The sequence below is a fragment of the Vigna radiata genome, chromosome 5 (genome assembly GCF_000741045.1).
Source record: "Vigna radiata var. radiata cultivar VC1973A chromosome 5, Vradiata_ver6, whole genome shotgun sequence".
NCBI classification, from domain to species: Eukaryota; Viridiplantae; Streptophyta; class Magnoliopsida; order Fabales; family Fabaceae; genus Vigna; species Vigna radiata.
In genome coordinates, this window is record NC_028355.1 from 2,741,477 (window position 1) to 2,761,868 (window position 20,392).

Sequence of the window (20,392 nt, forward strand, 5' to 3'; positions counted from 1 at the left end):
CTCCTAGAAATCCAACATCTTCAACTTCATGTTCGTCTTCATCTTCTTCCTCGTTATAGTCATCATGCTCTTGAACATCCTAATGCTTATCATAGTCGTCCTCACGATGTCCCTGCTGTATAAACTCCTGGTCCTCATAATCATGCTCATCAATGAAGCTCACACAATATTTCTCTACGCGTCTTCTACGCAGGTCATCTCCTTTCATCACCACAAGAGGATGAAGCATCGCCACGATAAGATGATGCACCTATAATTCTAACCAATTATATTATTAACATATTATATAGAAGAAAAATAAATAATTATATAATACAAAATTTTAAAATTAATAATAAAATAATAAATAAATAAATAAAAACAAAAAATTACTTAAACAATTACAAATAAAAAATAATAATATGTAAGAAAATAAAATTTACAGATAATAATAATTATTTAATTAAGTAAATAATTTAATAAAAATTATAAATTCATAAACAACAATAAAAAAATTAACTAAAATTATATACATAATAAATAATACAAAAAGAAATAATTTTTTTTTAAAAAAATTTAACAATTTCAAAAATATTTAACAAACAAATAAAAACAATTCAAAAATATATTTTACAAAAAAAAAAGTGTTAAAAAAAGAAATAAAAAAATGTAATACATAATAAAAATATTCTAAAAATTTAAAATTGAATAAAATTATAAACTCATAAACAAAAATAAAAAAATTTAATAAAATTACATACATAATAAATAATATATAAAAATTTACAAAAAAAAAAAAAACAATTTGAAAAAAATTTAGCAAACAAAACGAATTAAAAATATAATCTGAAAATATATTAAACCTAACGCAATAAACAAACACAACTAAAATGCACTAAAAGGTGGCGATAAACAACAATCGCATATCGAACTACGGTTCGCCGTAATCGCAAAACGAAATGTATTTCGCCATAGTCGCATATCGAACTACGAACAATCCAGGACCAGAACCGCACTTGCTAATGCGTCGGCCATGCACCTCCGAAAACCAATCGCAGATCCACCTGTGGTTGCCATTAGCCGCAAATCTAACTGCGGCGCCACCAGATCCGCACTTCGTAGTGTGGCGACTATTAACCGCAGTTCCTTTTGAGGTTAACCCTGCATCTCCCCTACTTCCAATGCCCAAAACAATTCAAGCAGCGAAAATATATGACCAGTAACACATATCAAGCAACGAAAAAATATGCAGATCAACCATATTAACATATATTCATCATACGAGCATTTTTTTCCCACACCCGCAACATCAACAAGATCAAGCAGAAATAAAAATAACTAACCTGGACGCCAGAAAAAAGTTGATATGTTTGTGAGAAGAAGATTTGCTACACAGCTAACCACGATACAATGTACAAACGAGCAACAGAGAGGAAGGGAAGGAATACCGCAACACGTTCAAAAATGGTAAAAAAGAGGGAGGGGGGGAGGAGGGGAAGACAACGAGAGGGAGAAAGAAGAAATAATAAAGGGTGTGTAGGGTTTGGTTCCGGGTGCTGACATACAGTCCGGACAGTGTCATTAGTGGTCGGTTATTATGCTTATATGTTCGGTTTTTGGTTGAGATACTTGTATGATGATTTTGTGATTGTATATGTTGTTTGAAGTTATTTATTTTTCTCTGAAATGATATGTTTTGATATTCTTAATTAAATTACATAAGCTTACCCTTCTTTCCTGTTTGTCTGTCCTTATTGACTGTTCTATCGTTCTCTTCACTGCAATGATCATTCTTTGGAATGTGAGCAGAAAGTGTTGAAGACTCTTTGGATGAAGCGTTGCAAAGTGAACAGCCAGAAGATAGTGTAGGACCGTCCGATCCTTAGTTTAATTTTTAAACTGTGTAGATAACCGTTCAACCTTATTATTCTTTTGTATGGTCGTTCGATATAATACCTTTTGTAACACCGTTTAGTCTAAATAAACTCTAGAACCATTCGGTTAAACTTGTATATTTTGTTTTGTTTTCTTCAACTCATGCTCGGTCTTAAATTACTGGGATATTTTATATACATATCCCAAAATATCCCTACTCTGTAATTATGTTATTATGCTGTTCTATCATATTATTACTGATAACTCCTGTATATATTTATAGTTTTCAATCTATATTTATTGGAATGTTACAATTTGAAATTCAAAACTTATTATATTTAATTTTATTAATTTTTGAATTTATAAACATTTAACTATTTTTATGCATTATAACTTCATAACTCTTCAAATATATCATGCATATTTCTATTTTCATGTAAAAAATTATTTTATTTTTCTTCTATGAATATTTGAGTTTATAAATTTTTATGAATTTATTCATAGTGTGAGGAAGTTTTATTTAGATTTGAGTGGTTTAAAATGAAGAGACGTGTATGTAAGTAAAGAAAATTAATTTTGTATTTATTTTACTATTTTTTGAGTTATTATTCTTAACTCTATGTTTTTTTTTCTTCTAATTTTTTAAGAATTTAATTTAAATTACGTTTTTTTTTCTTTCAAACCAATATCTTTTCGCTTTTGATTTTTATTTTACTTTGTAAATTCAACTATTTCACACTATCAATGTATAGAACTTGTTCTTAGTGATAAAAGCTTTTCACCTGATTTAAGCAACAAGATTACTTTTTTTTTTTTTCAACCCACATATTAAAAGTGTCGATTTTAATGTCAAGGCACAATTTATTCTGTAATTAATTTAAAGTAACAACCACTCAGTATAATTAATTTCTTTTTCAACGCCACGTATTAAAAGTGTGGGTTTTAATATCAAGGCTCAATTTAATTCATAGGATATGCTAACTCTCTTTAATTTAGGAAACTCTTTTCAAAGCTTCTCAATTTAATATATCTTATTGCATATGTTTTGTTAACATTCTAAAAAAATAGTTTGAAGATATTCATATTTACAGTAGTTGAAAATTACTTTTTTCTACAGAATTACTATTTTACATTTTAGTGTAAGAAGACAGATCTAACCTACTAGAAAACAAGACGTACAACACAATCTATACACTATTTTTTTAAGAGAAGAAAATCGAAGAAATAATATAGTTTTAATTTATTGTTCTTCGCTATAAAAATATTGATAAAAACATTTAATATTTTATCACTTTATGATAAATATTTGAAAATAAAATATTCTTTCAATCTATCGATTAACATATTTAAAATAAAATAAGTTTGAAGTAAATTCAATGGTCGAAACTATTTTTTACTACAAAAGTAATTACAAATATCATTAACAGTACTTGAAAAATACATATATTCAAAAATATGTTTCATAGTTCGAAATTTATTCTTTTTTGTAATATCTCTATTAGATAGTAATACTCGAAAGAAGTTTCTTCAACCGACACGTTACTTAAAATATTTACTAAAAATGAGCGTGTAATAAATATTAAACTGCAGTAAATAAAATAATAATAATAATAAAGACACATATGACACTTAAAAGTGATGATAGTCCAGAAAATTTGTGAGTTGAGATTTTGAGGATAAATCTTATGCTGGTAAAGAATCTCTTCTAAAAGATTAAACTTTTAGAGTAAGAGACAAAGGAATTTGTGACAAGGAAAAAGATTTTGTGCCCTTGCTTCACAGAGGTGCTGTTCGTGGTCTTCCTTGAGAGAGGTCCTCTTTGTTCACAGAGCCTCCGTCATCGTGAGTGTGAGTGTGAGTGTGAGTGTTCCCATCAGAGTGCTTTTTCGTTCAGTGCCATCCGTCTCCGTCTTCGTTGGCGGACAGTGGTAAGTTTTTCCCCTATTAAAATGGGCCTTGCACGCTTCGGCCCAATCCATTCTTGGCTCAGAGAATGCAAGTAAAGAAGCTTCTCGTCAGCGTACGTGGCAGACTTCAATAAAGGGACAGACCAAGAGAGAGAAAAGAGCGAGGCGTTGTGTCTGGAGATCGAGAGAGAAAGGCGATCAGCACCGTCGATCTCCGTCGTGCACGGCAGCGATGAAGAAGATGCAGAAGGGAAAAATGACGGTGATGATGAGAATGGTAAGAAAAACAACTTCTTTTCTTATTTCAGTAATACTGTTGTACATTCTGTATTTTTCTTTTCTTAAAACAAAAGGGGGAAGGGAAACTCTATATATAGAGTTACAAAGGGGAAACGAAAAAGCGAAAGACAAACACAAAACAAACAAACTGTCCTAAAGACAGTGAGGAGAATCGTAAGATTCTCAACATCCCCAATTTCTGGAATAAAGTGAGTGGAATTTGTGATTATTGTCTCAAACCTAGGGAAAACTGTCAAACATCAGGAAAAAGGTTCGTGCTTCCACTAGAAATTTGAGAAGCTCAAACCCGGTGTTGAGGAGGTGGAGGATGTGGTGGCGCTAATACTTCTCCGGTGAAGGTCAAAGACAGTTGTGATTGTCCTAAAGGTTACATTTTTAAAATCGTACATTATAAGATTGTAACATAATTGGATGCATTGTTTAGAATTGGTATTGGTTATTGGATTCATTTTCTTAGGATGCGAGTGAGATTCATAGTATCTATCATTTGGTTGTTAGAATGTGAGTGAGATTGTGAAAAGTCAGCAAATCTTATATATAGTAAAAGTTTTTAGTATTATGGGATAGCCGCGTAGTAGACGTATGATTATCCTTTAGATTGCATATCGAGACCAAAAAATTGGATTCATATTCTCCAAATAATGCTGCAGCCAGATTGTGATCTTGTGTCCACTTTTTTTTTTTTTTTTTGTTTGAATGTTTACACGTTAAAACTTGCTTTAATAAAATATATTCTGGGAATGATTTCTTCATGTAAAATACTAAGTTAACATGAAGAAATTGTGAATGGGCCAAATAGGAGTCTGCACTTGATTGGATTTATATCAAGTAAGGGAGATGTATAGTCCAAAAAGTTTAAAATCAATTGAACTCAACCCTTTTATGTTTATGTACACTTTTTTTCTTTGTTAAATGTGGAATTTTATAGTTCTCCAACACAACTTTTTTTATTTAGTTTTNGTTGTATCGGTACATGTTCAAACTTGTCTTAATAAAATAGATTCTNTAAATGATTTATTGATGTAAAATACTAAGTTAACATGGCCCTACCAGATCTTCTTAAGTTTGGTCAACTAAGCGTGTTTGGCCCTCATAAATTCTTCTTTTTCTCTATAAATAGTTCAGATTTGCATTGACAAATGATTACCATGTTTGGCTCACTATGAATATTCAGTTTTCTCTGCCAGGTTGAGGTGTGATTTCCTTTTCTCTGCATCTTATTTCATGGAGAAAATGAGAGAGAATATTTCAGAAACTTGGCTAGTTTTGATCTCAGTGATATTGGTCACGGCCATATTTGCAAAAATAATTCTATTCAAGTTAGGGAAGGAAGATAAAAGAAAATGCATCCAATTAATGTTTATTGAGTCCTTTAACAAAGTGTAAAATTTAGAATGAAATTGAATGGATAGAAAATAGCTTGATATAAAGATTGAATTGGGTGCCCTGAAAGACTTAATGAAGTGATATAAGTTGTCTTGATCATGTCGGCCACGGTTCATATGTACTAGCATGGCATGTATCATTACTACTATATATGTTTAGAATCATTACAGCAATGTTCATAAAAGAATCAAAAGTAAAAATAATGGAACCATACGAAGTTCAAAAAGAGTGTATATACATACCATGTTCTAGTTAAAAGAGTGAAAAATTTAAAAGAGTGTATATACTCATTGAAGGTTATGTTCTACCAAAGAACATCTTTTTTATTTTAGGTTGCCAATAATACTCTAAGATAGAAGACAAATACATTAAGACATTTTCCAGTTACCATATATGGCCTAAATTTCCTTACTCTTTGCCGCCTGCATTCTTGCTTTTTCTTCTCTGTGTCCTCAAATAATTCCAAAGAGCCAAATTAACAACGAATAAACACAATCATACTTTTAAAATCTAGGAAAAAGTCAAAGTGTGTCACATCACCACATCACCAACTCTATTCCGTGAAGCTAAGGATAGAACCATGTTAGTCACTCCTTCCACACAAAATCTACAAATTAGGCATTGTTTTAGACATATTTTGTGTAAGCACTTGGACTGAGTTTTTCTTTCTGTGGAGGTGGTTGAGGAGTAACGTGTTAGGAACTTCTAAGCTATGGCTGTTGCTTCCCTAGTACTAGTATGAAAGGCAATATGTTGTTTTAGGCACATTGACAAATGTACCCTCTCAAGTATTAGTTAAGTTGACTTTTTTTTTTTTTTAATTTTGCCTTTTTGAATGTGCTTGTTATGTTTGACAGTTTAGTACTGTTAGTGGAAATCATTTCTCACATATCTCTTTTAATGTGTTATTGGCATTTATGATCTGATAGTTGATGAAATGGTCATATCACAATATTTATATGTATAAAAAATTAAGTAATGGAACTATAAGACTACCAATTTTTATCTGAACTATAACACCAAATTCACTGTGCAAACAGATTTCTAATGGCAAAATACACTTGCACAAATGTTAATAATGCACTGAAACAAGTAGATGCTTGTAATTGCCAAAATGCAGACAAATTTGATGAAAGAAGCACTAGAATGTAGAATTCAGTGGAATCAAATTAGGCAGCACAGTTAAAAGCTTAAGGAAGTCCTATTGCAGTAGATCTAGCTACAAAACAATAGGTAGGAGATGTTTAATGACTTGAGACCAAACAAAGACATCAAGCACGATGCATAACTTGACTGAAAACAGTTACAACATACTAAACCAGATTTTTTATGAACTAAACTATTGATTTTGCAATTCTGTGATTAACATGAGCTGTAAACACTTGAGACATGTTTAATATCATAAAAGAAACTTGTCTCATGCTGAACATAATCAAACACAAGCTGAACTCAAGGTTGAAAGACTCCATTAATGACACAGAACCTTAGGTATAACAGAACATTACAGCTGAAGAAATGGCCCCTGCAGCTTTGACAATTTCCTATTCACCTCCAATTTCTTTTTGCACTCCTCTTCCTAAAAATGGTAACTCCAATAATAAGAACTATGAAGTTCCTCCAATGATTAAGAAGTGTGACCTGCAAACTGCACCACATTTCTTAGAAGCAGCTCTAATTGTTACAAATAAACACTCATTTGCAGATTCAACACTACAGTAGTACTGAGTGTAAAGGAAACACCAATTGTGCTTGAATCAGTTTTGACGTGCAAATTGGCCTTGTATAATAACTATTTTTCTGATTTTCCATTGTGTACACAATTGCATCATGAGAACCTTTCCAACAAGTTTAATTATGCTTTTCAGATTTGCCTTTTTCTGAATTAGCAACTCATACACCTTGATTAATAACTTCTGTGGAAGCATTTAGACTGCATTGCCATTGCATCAATTATGGTCTAAGTATTTTGTTCTGGTTTTGTTGTCTATTTGCAGATATTTCCTATCACAAGAGAGTGGAGCAGCCATTGCTCTGCTGTCCGACCAGTCAATTTGGTATTGTTTATTGGTTAATTTTGTACCAACTTAGGTATGATTGTTTATTTGGTTTTGTTGTCTATTTGCAGATATTGTTTCCTTCCTTAGGGTCATGTATAAAATTACAGACCACACTACCAACATAGGCAGATAGAAGATCGGTATATACAACTTGCTACATAGGATACCTTATAGATATCTTCCTTTCCTCAAGGCAATTGCATGATTTCTGTAACTTTTTTCAATTTTATTTTCACGGGCATCTACCTCTGGGTTAACACATTAAGCTCTTAATTAACTATTTAATATCCTAATTGTACTAACCATACCATTCCTCATTCTTATACGTACATGTGATTGTCCTAAATTTTTATATACTTTCCTGATTAGAAAATATTTTATTTAAGAAATTAAATGATATCAATAAACTATTAAAACTAAATTTAGTACCTCAAAGGTTTTGTCAACCGTGGCACTTTTCCCTTTCCTTCTTTGCCGCATACTTCTGATTTCAACTTCGGTGTCACCACACCGAGCAAGTCTGAGATTTGAGAATCTTCCAGAAGGCCGAGGATGAGTTGGTCGACGTCCAGGTGCGTGTTGCGCGTCTTCTTGAACAACTGCGCTTTGTTGATGACTTTGATGAGGTTCGGGTTGGGCGGAACCACGTCTGGAAGATGAGATTGCGATGACAACTTTTTCAGGGCTTGGTTGAACACTCTTTCCGCTGCGCCGGTCGATTCCTTTCCCGCCGTATTGGATAGAGCTTGGGAGAAGATTCACTCCTTGTCGGAGAGTAGAGGGTAGGCGAGATGGAGAGGTGTGTACTGCGCGTGGCCACTCCTCACTGTTGTCTTGTGAGCACTCTTGAGAGCCTCGTTTGTCTTGTCCGTACACTCGTCGGGATTTATCATTTCGCCGTGAAAATGTGGAGAAAGGAGAGAACTTGAATCGGGAGTTTTGATGTATATGAAGCGGAAGAATGACTACTATACGAAGCGGAAACGACGACCGCAAATAAAAGAAAAAAAAGTACCGTTGCTCAGCAAATAAACATTGGCGCGGATGCGTCTGCTCGCATCCGCGCCAATGTTTATTTGCTGAGCAACGATACTTTTTTTTTTTTCTTTTATTTTGCGGTCGTCGTTTCCGCTTCGTATAGTAGTCATTCTTCCGCTTCATATACATCAAAACTCCCTATTCAAGTTCTTTTTTCCACATTTTCACGGCGAAATGATAAATCCCGACGAGTGTACGCACAAGACAAACGAGGCTCTCAAGAGTGTTCACAAGACAGCGGTGAGGAGTGGCCACGCGAAGTACACACCTCTCCATCTCGCCTACACTCTACTCTGTGACAAGGAGGGAATCTTCTCCCAAGCTATATCTAATACGGCGGGAAAGGAATCGACCGGCGCAGCGGAAAGAGTGTTCAACTAAGCCTTGAAAAAGTTGTCATCGCAATCTCATCTTCCGGAAGTGGTTCCGCCCAGCCCGAGCCTCATCAAAGTCATCAACAAAACGCAGTTGTTCAAAAAGACACGCACCTGGACGTCGACCAGCTCATCCTCGGCCTTCTGGAAAATTCTCAGATCTCAGACTTGCTCGGTGTGGTGACATCGAAGTTGAAATCAGAAGTCCGCATCAAAGAAGGAAGGAAAGGGAAAAGTGACACGGGTACAAAATCTTTGAGGTACTAAATTTAGTTTTAATAGTTTATTGAAATCATTTAATTTCTTAAATAAAATATTTTCTAATTTTAGGACACTCACATGTACGTATAAGAATGAGGGATAGTTAATACAATTAGGATATTAAATATAGTTAATACAATTAGGATATTAAATATAATTAATACAATTAGGATATTAAATAGTTAATTAAGGGCTTAATGTGTTAACCAAGAGGTAGGTGCCCGTGAAAATAAAATTGAAAAAAGTTACAGAAATTATGCAATTGCCTTGAGGAAAGAAAGATATCTATAAGGTATCCTATGTAGCAAGTTGTATATACCGATCTTCTATCTGCCTATGTTGGTAGTGTGGTATGTAATTTTATACATGACCCTAAGGAAGGAAACAATAGCCAGTTCCTCCAATATTTGAAGGCAAGTTTAGGGAGTCGACGATAGGAAAGTCACTTCTATATATTGTAACTAGATGTTCAACCTAGAGCACAAGCAAAATTTAGAGCTATGCAACCCAACATGTGTGGAGGATTATAGATGAAGATTATTCTTGTTGACCTCAAAGTAAAGTATTAGAGGCAGAAAATGAGCCTTTGCGACAACAGTTCAACTATTAGAATTGTCCATAATCCAACTCAACAGGACAGGACAGGAGAAAACAAAGAGAGATTGACAAACTTTGTTCAAGAAAAGTTAGACAGTGGTGGTCCTTTAGCTACTACAAATGTTCTTACGAGGCTCCAACTAGTAAAAGTCTTCACCAAGGTGCTTTCATAGCTTATTTCACTAATTTAAGACTCATGCACATCCTGTATAATGTTGCATTAATAATTTATCATGTTTACAGCTGCTAAATCTAAATTGGCTTAATTTTGCACACAATCGTCTTAATTGGCTACAGCGTTTACAGTCAACCAACAATCATAAGTTAAAGAAATTTATTCAATTATCATTCTATTTTCCTCGGTTCTAGTTTAATTATTTACACTTGATCATTCATAATAGAGAACAAAATTTGCCAGGTAGCAGGAAAACAATCACTTAGTTCTGTCAGAAAAGTGTGATAGAGATAATCTAACTCTTATTTATCAGCGTTAGCATTCATAAGATCGACTTGGTAACAATAAATAGTACCAAAATTAAAAAATTACAGGTGTAAAAAGAAATATGAATTCCGGAAGAGATAAAAGAGTACAAGGTTAAAAAGACATTTCCCGTCCTCCCCTTCACACTTGATAAAGTGCAACCCCCTTGAAGAGATGAGCAGCAACAAATATAGGAGATTACCAGACAGAGGATTTGTTGGTGAATAAGTTAGTTTCTTCATTCAGATATGCAGCTAGGTGCTTCCCTATATCATATCCTGTTATGTTTTTGGTTGAATATTGAAGTAAAGTCTTTGGTCTTAGAAATTAGAAATTGGAAATTTACTTGGTGCATTTTCCAGTCAACTTAGATCTACAAGGAAAAGTATCACTTCTTGTATGCTTGTTATTTGTTGCTGGTTAAAATGTTTTCAATAATAGAAGAAACATAGAGAAACAAAAGGAACAATAAAAAACAAAACACACGCCGTATAATTTCTGAGCACAGTAATCACTCTTCCAAATCTTCTTTCTTGTTATATTTACAGTCATGTATTCTTAAGAAAAAATCATTATAGGCATGACAAGTTCTAAAGATTTTCTCAAGTTCCATGCTTCTTATGTCCTCCATTATCTAATACAGTATCACAGTCTCATACACTTCCCTCATTCATTCAAACTCACATTGTATATATCTCTTAGTTTTCAGGCTTTGAATACCTATGGAAAAGACCTTGTGGAACAAGCCGGGAAGCTCAACCCAGTTATTGGAAGGGACGGGGAAACAAAAAGAGTTATGAATACTTTATCTAGAATTATGAAAAACAATGCACTTTTGATTGGTGAACCAGGGAAAAACTGCTGTGGTTGAAGGATTGGCTTAGAGGATCGCTAAAGGGGATGTTCCTAAGAGTCTTGAAAATGTTAGGCTCATTGAAGTGAAGATCGGTGCGTTGGTTGGGGGTACACGAGGAGAGTTTGAGGAGCGGTTTAATGCAATTTTGGAGGAAGTGAAAGAGGCCGAAGGGAAAGTTATTCTTTTCTTTGATGAGATTCATGTGATTTTTGGGGTTGGAAAAGGTCAGGGTCCAATGGATGCTGCTCATTTTCTTAAGCCTCTGCTTGCGCGGGGTGAATTGAAGTGCATTGGCACCACTACGAATGGAGAATATAAGAAGTATATAGAGAAGGATCCAGCTTTTGATAGAAGGTTTATAAAGATACACGTGACAGAACCAAGTGTTGATTATAGTGTAACTATACTTCGTGGTTTGAAAGAAAGATTCGAAGGTGGCTATGGTGTAAGGATTCTTGATCGTACTTTGGTTGTTGCGGCTCAATTGTCTAGTCGCTACATCACTGGTATATGCTGCTCTATTTTAGTGTATTCTTTAATTGGCAATGCAGTATATTAGTTTTGATTGGAATTGTAAGTTTTAGTCCTCGTGAAAAGTTTAGTCTCCATATTGTTTTGGTTTCCATTGAAAGAAAGCATTTGGCTTTAGACGTTATATGTTTAAATAAGTTATTGAAATGAATAATTTCGGTTGTGTATGTAGTTGTCTTCCAGACAAGGCAATTGATTTAGTTGATGAGGCTTGTGCGAATGTAAGAGGCCTACTCGATAGTCAGACAAAGGAAATTGACAACCTTAGAGAGAAAAAAATGAACTTAGAAGTGGAACTTACTGCTCTGGAGAAAGAGAAAGAGAAAGACAATGTCAGTAAAGCTCGTTTAATAAATGTAAGTGTTGATTATCTTACTATGCTAATTGGCTGTCCTTGAAATTAAGATTACGTTTTACAACCGTTATAATTTTATTTTTATGTTTAGATGCGGATAGAGCTTGATGACGTGACAGGTAAGCTTGAACATTTGATGATGAAGGAAAGAAACAAAAAGGACAAGATAGAAAAGATTCGAACACTAAAGCAAGAAAAAGATGATATTGAGGTGAACTTAACTGTTCTAGAGGATGAGAAGCCTCCTGATCTTGACACAGTTGTGGAAGTGGAGCGTGCAGCGATTCGGGGACTGGAATCTGCAATTCAAGAGGTTGAAGGGAACACTGACGAAAATCTAATGTTGTCAGAAACAGTTGGACCTGAAGAAGTTGCTAAGGTCGTTAGCAACTCGACAGGCATACCAGTGACTAGACTCGGGCAAGAGGATAAAACAGGTTGATAAGTCTTGCTGACAGATTGCACGAGAGAGTTGTAGGGCAAGATCAAGGCGTTAAATCTGTAGCAGAGGCTATGATAAAATCAAGAGCCGGGGTTGGGAGACGTCAACAACCAACGGGCTCCTTCCTGTTCTTGGGTCCAACTGGTGTTGGGAAAATGGAGTTTGCAAAGGCTCTCGCTGAGGAACTGTTTGATAATGAAAATCAAAATCAGTTGGTTAGACTTGATATGTCAGAATATGCTGAGCGCCATTCTATTTTCCATTTAGTTGGTGCACTACCTGGGTAAGTGGATTGACTATTTTCCCTTTTCAGCTTACTGTGATTTTTGGGTATGAAGTACGATGACTAACCTAGATGGTGGTAACTGAAGCAGTAAGGCTAAGACTTTACTGTGTGGTACTGTTTGATGAAGTAGAAAAGGCACACAAATCCGTGTGTAACATTCTTCTTCAAGTCTTGGGTGATGGAAGGTTAACTGATAGCCATGTAGCCATGGCCGCACTGTGGACTTTAGAAACACAGTCATTATCATGACATCTAATCTTGGGGCAGAACACCTCTTTACAGGCTTCAATGCAAGCTCGTGATAAAGTAATGGAAGAGGTATATTTCTTGGCACAATATTTATTACAAATGACTGAGTTTTTTGTGTGTTTTCTTTGTTGTGACTCATGACTTATGAATATATTTTCAACAGGTAAAAAAATATTTTAAGCCAGAACTGGTGAACTGGCTTGATAAAATTATTGTATTTGATCCTCTTTCGCACGAGCAACTAAGGAAGGTTGCAAGGTTACATATGAAGAAAATTGCTTCTAGTCTTGCTGAGAGGGGAATTACATTTACATTAACTGAAGCAGTTATTGACTATAGCGTTAATGAGAGTTATGATCCGGTTGGTATCATTATCATGATGATATTGTAATTGTTTACTGCACAACAGAGGCTGTGAGTACTTAATAAGGTTTGTGTTATGTTTCAGGTTTATGGTGTCAGACCAATTAAGAGGTGGCTTGACGAAAAGGTTGAGACGGAGCTTGCTATGATGCTTTTGAAGGAAGAAATTGTTGAGAACTCGATAGTTTACATTGATGTTGGTCCTGCAGGTAGCGAGCTCATCTACCGGATGGAAAAGAATGGAGGGTCGGTTAATGCTTCCGAAGCATAATACTATGAGTATACTTTTGGTTCCTTTGAACAACTTTCCGTAGTAATAGAAAGAAATACCAGTTCCTTAGTAACTAATATCAAACCAATATCTTTTCGCTTTTGACTTTTTATTTTACTTTGTAAATTCAACTAAAAAATAGTTCCTTATTGCATATGCTTTGTTAACATTCTAAAAAAATAGTTTCAAAATAGTCCCTAAAATATGTTAAAAACCCGAATTCATATTTACAGTAGTTGAAAATTACTTTTTTCTACATAATTACAATTTTACATTTTAGCGCAAGAAGACGGTTCTAACCTATTAGAAAACAAGACGTACAACACAATCTATACACTTTTTTTTAAAAGAAGAAAATCGAAGAATATAGTTTTAATTTATTGTTCTTTGCTATAAAAATATTGATAAAAACATTTAATATTTTATCACGTTATAATAAATATTTGAAAATAAAATATTCTATCACTTTAATTCGTTAATAAATAAATTAAGTTAGGTTAATTCACTAAGTGATCAATTTGTGGTAGATGGAATAGATTACTCGTTTTGACATAATATAGAAGATTAATCTTTTTAATTATTTTAATTTTATTTTTAATTAAAAAAATTGGTTTGCCAATTTCACGATTTAGACAAATCAAATTATCCTTACATTTTATTTTGATAGGATAGGATAGCTTATCGATTATAATCCATTTTGACATTCTTACATAAATACAATGTAGAAGTCTCACTCTATTATCCTTATGTTATTTGTGCATAAAGAAAAAGAAATCCATTCAATGTATTTTCTTTGACTATGGAGGTTTACTTGTGATTTTGATCTAAGGGAATTTTATCTACATTTTTGCATATTTCATTTTTACAATTACCAATTTTTTCCAAAACATACACAACAAAGATTTTACACATTCAAAATCATAAATCTTGATAACAGACCACGCCTTCAATACAAAAAATTATGCTAAAGTCGTCATGCATAAGATCTATTTCAGTTCAACAACAATTACACCGAAGTCATCACCCCTCAACACGACTTTAATGTTTATGATTTTTTGGAAGAAGTCGTCTAACCCTTACATGACTTTGTTCAAGTGTACGATTAACTATAGTTCACATTAATTGAAGTTTGTATTTGACCTTTACAACTTCAACACCAACACAACTTTAGTACTACAAATCAGAAATCGTCGAAGGTGATGATGACTTTTTCACAATGAAATTTTCAAATGATATTGATCCAAATTTGTAAATAAATCGAGAATTGTGACACCATAAAATGTTAATAACTTAATTATTTAATTGAATATTATTATGTTTATAATATTTATAGTTTATTATTTACTTTTTGCTGTGAATTTAAATATTTTGCTCCTACAAATAAATTATCTAAATTTCCATGAAAAAAATAGATTGAATTATTCTTAGCATTGATTTAAATACTCTAATGTATAAATTAATATTTCAACGAGAAAATAATTAACTAAATTTTTTCATAACTAGGTATTATTTTGATATCATTTTAAACGACATAGTAATTTCATAATTTTTTTAATGATTAAAAAGTAAAAAACTTCTTCCATACCTACTACCTATAATTTATGAATATGAAGAAATGGGTCTATTTTAAGTCAAATTTATTATTTATATTTTTAAGTCAAATTTAAAATTAATTTTATGGTGTATATATAAGTATTTTAATCATAAGTTCAATATCTGAAGACATAGGTCAATAAAGAAGTCAAAACCTACAAGCATCAGTACGAGTAATTTGTATCCAAAAAAACGCGAAAGACAAAAAAAGAACTAGAAACGTTTATGTATTCCGTACAAACGGCACACAGCAAAGCCAACGCATTGTTTAGACAACGAGAAATGTCAACGAAAGACTGACGCCGTTGGATCCATTAGTTCATTCAAAACTTCAGAGTTCAAAGCTCAAACCCAAACCGTTTTTTCTTTAATTTCAAAAATTCCTCAACTTGGGTTTCCCTCCTCTCCGACAGTGCTAGGGTTTCACTCTTCATTCTAGCCTTGAACCTTCGTTCTGCAAGTAAAATTCAACAAACGCTTAGTAGTTTAAACTAGCGTAGCATGGATTTGGAAGAGGAGCAGGAGTACGAGGAGCAAATGATGGAGGACGAAGAGGACGAGGACGAGATCACGCAGGAAGACGCTTGGGCCGTTATCTCGGCGTACTTCGAAGAGAAAGGCCTCGTTCGTCAGCAGCTCGATTCCTTCGACGAGTTCATCCAAAACACCATGCAGGAAATCGTCGATGAGTCTGCTGACATTGAAATTCGACCCGAGTCTCAGCACAATCCTGGTCACCAATCCGATTTCGCAGAGGTATTTTCCTTCATATTCCTTTTTTTTTTTTCCTTCTGTTCTATTATGCACTGTTTGTTAGGTGATAAGAACCCAGGCACCAGCTTTTAAGGTGGGTTCCCAAGTGCTCGGATGCTTATCTATTGGTATCAGAACTGGTTGTTGGTGTATCAGAAAGGAGTGCCGACAAGGTTTCTTACCAATGAAGAAGTTGACTTAAGTGTCACAGGGTGGAAGGGTTGAGTGAAGTGTCACTCAGTGAAGAAATTGAGTATAGTGACACTAAATGAATAAATTGAGTAAAATGTCACGGAGTTGGGAAGTTGAGTAAAGTGTTACTAAATGAAATGTCCTAGAGTTGAGACGACGTAGGTGGTACTATGATAGAGACATGAATACCATAGAGTGACTTTGTCCGACATTGAGTAGTACGAGATGTTTGGTGTATTGTTTAGAAGGTGTTTGCTTCTCTCTCCTTGATTGCTACGTGTGCTCGGTTCTCTTCCATAAACAACTAGTATTTTAAGGGTGGATTCCGCAAATACTGGAGTGATTATCACTAGGTTACGTTGAATGCCGAAAAATGGGTACTTGGTTCATTTTGCTGCCGTGTAAATACTATCTCACCGTGTTTTAGATGACAGTTTTACCATAGGAACTTAAGCAAGTAGTGCTTTCTTTCATTGACTATTATTTTTTATTCATAAATTAGTTAGGTTAACTACTGTAGAAATTTTTTCTTGCTGTCTTTCACCCATTTTTAAATAGATTCAGGGTTGAGACCTCAATTTGGGTTATGTGAGCACGTAATGAAGTATTAGTGTACTTACTTTTTGTTGGCGACAAACTTGTGATAGTTAACTAGTGTTGCTTATAGAAGATCGTTCTCATCAGAGACCTGTTATCAATTGCTAAGCTTTTTGAAGTCTTTTTGTATGCTAAACATGATTTGCCTACTAAACTTATTAACTATTTCAGTCATTAAGTAAATGGAGAAAAATGAAAAGTAAAAGGGATTGGTGCCATGAATATGAAATTTTCAGATTGTTTCATTAGGTTTAGAATGCTGACAGAACAAACCAGGAAATATTTCTGCCTTTTATCCATGTTAATGATCGTTGTTTTTGATCCTGAGACCTGTATATCTAGCATATTCTTTTCTTAGGTATCCAGTAGGATACTGTAGATGAAATTTTAGACGCATCTCCAAAATTCATGTGTGATTAGATGCGAAGGTAATACTATTTATGAATGCAATTTCCTTGCTGATAAAAAAAAACGATGAATGCAATTTATAAGGATATAGATAACTTTTCCTGTGCCCATATCCTATTAAAATAATTATACATAGTTGTAAGTAGAGATAAGATGATTAGCAATAATGACGAGTTAATTCAAATGAGATTTTTTGCAGACTATTTATAAAATCAGTTTCGGTCAGATTTACTTGAGTAAGCCTATGATGACAGAGTCTGATGGAGAAACGGCCACCTTGTTTCCCAAGGCTGCTAGGTTAAGGAACCTCACGTATTCAGCTCCTCTGTATGTTGATGTCTCTAAGAGGGTTATAAAGAAGGGGCATGATGGTGAAGAGGTCACTGAGACTCAGGATTTCACCAAAGTTTTCATTGGCAAGGTGCCTCTTGATTTGGATAATTTTAATTTTGTTATTCAATGCTCAATGACCTTTTAGTCATTAGTCTTTTTATTTTTGTTATTATTTAATGGTAGGTTCCTATAATGCTTCGGTCTAGTTACTGCACATTATACCAGAATTCAGAGAAGGATTTGACTGAGCTTGGGGAATGCCCGTATGATCAAGGTGGGTATTTCATTATTAATGGGAGTGAGAAAGTTCTAATTGCTCAGGAGAAGATGAGCACCAACCATGTCTATGTCTTTAAGAAGAGGCAGCCAAACAAGTATGCCTATGTGGCTGAAGTTCGGTCCATGGCGGAGTCACAGAACAGACCACCCAGTACTATGTTTGTGCGCATGCTTTCTCGGACTAGTTCCAAAGGGGTAATGTTAATTTTGCAATTTAGGCTTTTTGAGAAGTTTTTTGTGGTTGTGTGTTTTGTGCAACGTCTGAGTTTATGAATTTTACCATTTCAGGGTTCTTCAGGACAATATATACGTGCCACTCTTCCTTATATTCGAACTGAAATTCCCATCATTATTGTGTTTCGAGCATTGGGGTTTGTTGCTGATAAAGATATATTAGAGCATATATGCTATGACTTTTCGGACACTCAAATGATGGAGTTGCTACGTCCTTCTCTGGAAGAAGCGTTTGTAATTCAAAATCAACAGGTGAGTTTGCTAGTTTTAAATATTATTTGCTTGCAGCCACAGTGGTGCTTCTTATCTAGTCTAGAATTTGAAATAATTTAGCGATCGTTATACAGTCCCTTCCATTCCCATTTCAGTCTCTGAATTGTTCTTCACATGTTCGGGAGAGCAGTCTTTTTTTGTTGAAATGTTATTTAATGTTTCTTAGGCTCCCAAAAATATTAAAATTAAAAAAAAGGTCTCTTGGAGTTTTTCTGTTGTTGTAAATGGTGTGTTTAATGGCACAAACGAATCCTTTATTTCTAATCTTTCAAAGTACATTATAGGGAAACCTAATGATGATTAATGATGGATGATGTCCCTAATTATCATTTGTACACATTTCCCTAGTTACTAAGATCTACTCCCCTTAAAGTTGGGCCATATACGTCATATGACCCTAACTTGTTGCCAATGTGGTCAACACAAGATCTTTTTAGGGATTTAGTTAGCATGTTTGCAAGTTGGTTTGTGGAGTTGAAATAGTCAGTAATGATTTTTCCACATGGCACTTTCTCTCTCACGAGATGATGATCAATTTCTCTATGTTTAGTCCACTGATGGAAGATTGGGTTTGATGCAATTTGAATCAAACTTCATTGTCATATATTTGTCTGGTATCTCGTGTACCTCTGTATTTTAACTAATGATGAAGTTACTAAAGCCATTTAATCTTGCATGTTTGGTCGAGTACCAATGAGGTAATTAAGTTTTCCTACTAGACAATGATATATTCTAGAGTCTTTCAATGTCTCAACCTAACTTGGAAGAAGCTTCAAATAAGGATCCATAAGACTATTGCTGAGATGACCATCAAACACACCAGTCTTGGTGAAGATGTCTAAGTCATACTTCCGTTGGCAAATGACAATGCTAGATGAGAATTGTGCAACTTTGATGCCAAGGATGTACGTGAGTGGACTGAAGTCCTTGGTCTGAAACTGTTGTGAAGGTGAGACCTTGAGTTGGAGAATTCCATTAGAGTCATTGCAAACGATAACTATGTCATCAACATATACAATAAGATAGATGCACATGCTAAATGACGAATGAAGCGAATACACCAAGTGATGAACATCACAATGATTCATACCAAACTCAAGCAAGGTTGAACTGAAATGGATGAACCAAGCACATGGAAATTGCTTCAACCCGTAGAGTGATTGGCAAGCATACAAACAAGATGTGAGTCATTGGAGATTGTAAAGTCGAGTGGCTGATCCATGCCCACTTCTTGTAGCTTGTCATGCATAAAGACAATTTTGATGTCCAATTGGTGAGGAGGCCAGTTGTGAATGGAGGCCATGACAAGCAAACACTAGACATAGGTGATTTGGGCCACTAGACAAGCTTTGTAATGATCTATTGTACCATTGGGCGTCATCTTCATTCTAGACCGAGCAACACTTAACAATGGTTTTTTTGGGAGGTGTTAAATATAGTGAAAATTATATATTGAAATTAATCCTTGTGTTCAATACAAACATAGGGTTCTCTATTTATAATAGAAGAAATATGGGCTAAGCCCAAATACAAATGAATATGTAAGAATAAAATAAAATAAAATAAGAGCAATGTTTCCCTAATAAACATATAGGGACTATATTTCCCTAATTAACATAAACACAATATAAACTAAATATAATATCTCTAACACTCCCTCTCAAGTTGGAGCATACAGATTGTATGGACCAAGTTTGGAATAAATAAACTCAATTTGAAATATATGATCGGTCTTCAAGAGTGTGCAGCAAACAGATGCGCAATCACATGTCGACAAACAACTAACAGCAATTTATGGACAGTAGTAAACAACTGCGAAACTTCAAATAGCACCATGAAACTTCAAGTGGGATGACTTTGACAAAGGAGAACAATGACAAACTCCAAGGACTAGATTGCCATCAAGTAAGGATGGGGCTTGCATCAAAACTACAGGGATTGCCATCACTGACTGATGGGGCCTGTAGTGGCTAAAAGCGACAAAACTACAGGGACTGCCATCACTAATTGATGGGGCCTGTATACAGGGATTGCCATCATTGACTGATGGGGCCTGTAGTGGCTAAAAGCAACAAAACTACAGGGACTGCCATCACTGACTGATGGGGCCTGTATACAGGGA

At 34.4% G+C, this 20,392-nt stretch overlaps 1 protein-coding gene, 1 long non-coding RNA gene and 1 pseudogene across 5 annotated transcripts in view; all 3 read left to right on the forward strand.

Moving 5' to 3' along the window:
* Positions 1-3,536: 3,536 nt before the first annotated feature.
* LOC106760009 lies at positions 3,537-8,089 on the forward strand. The gene is made up of 2 exons (XR_001375644.2): positions 3,537-4,038; positions 7,442-8,089. It is a non-coding gene; the product is annotated as an uncharacterized LOC106760009 (long non-coding RNA).
* A 550-nt stretch (positions 8,090-8,639) lies between these two features.
* Positions 8,640-13,762, forward strand: LOC106760067 (annotated as a pseudogene).
* Positions 13,763-15,404: 1,642 nt separating this feature from the next.
* The window catches only part of LOC106762532 (DNA-directed RNA polymerase II subunit RPB2), a 13,402-nt gene continuing 8,414 nt past the window's right edge, over positions 15,405-20,392 (forward strand). For 3 of the 4 annotated variants that reach the window (XR_001375823.2, XR_001375824.2, XM_014646500.2), the window contains exons 1-4: positions 15,407-15,957; positions 17,351-17,572; positions 17,668-17,958; positions 18,052-18,249. Coding sequence is in view for 2 of the 4 variants with exons in the window: in XM_014646500.2 (XP_014501986.1) it covers positions 15,703-15,957; positions 17,351-17,572; positions 17,668-17,958; positions 18,052-18,249 (966 nt within the window). In the remaining 2 variants the exon portion in view is untranslated. Of the gene's footprint in view, positions 15,958-17,350; positions 17,573-17,667; positions 17,959-18,051; positions 18,250-20,392 lie in introns of all 4 variants that reach the window. The other variant, XM_022780463.1, reaches the window with a different exon arrangement.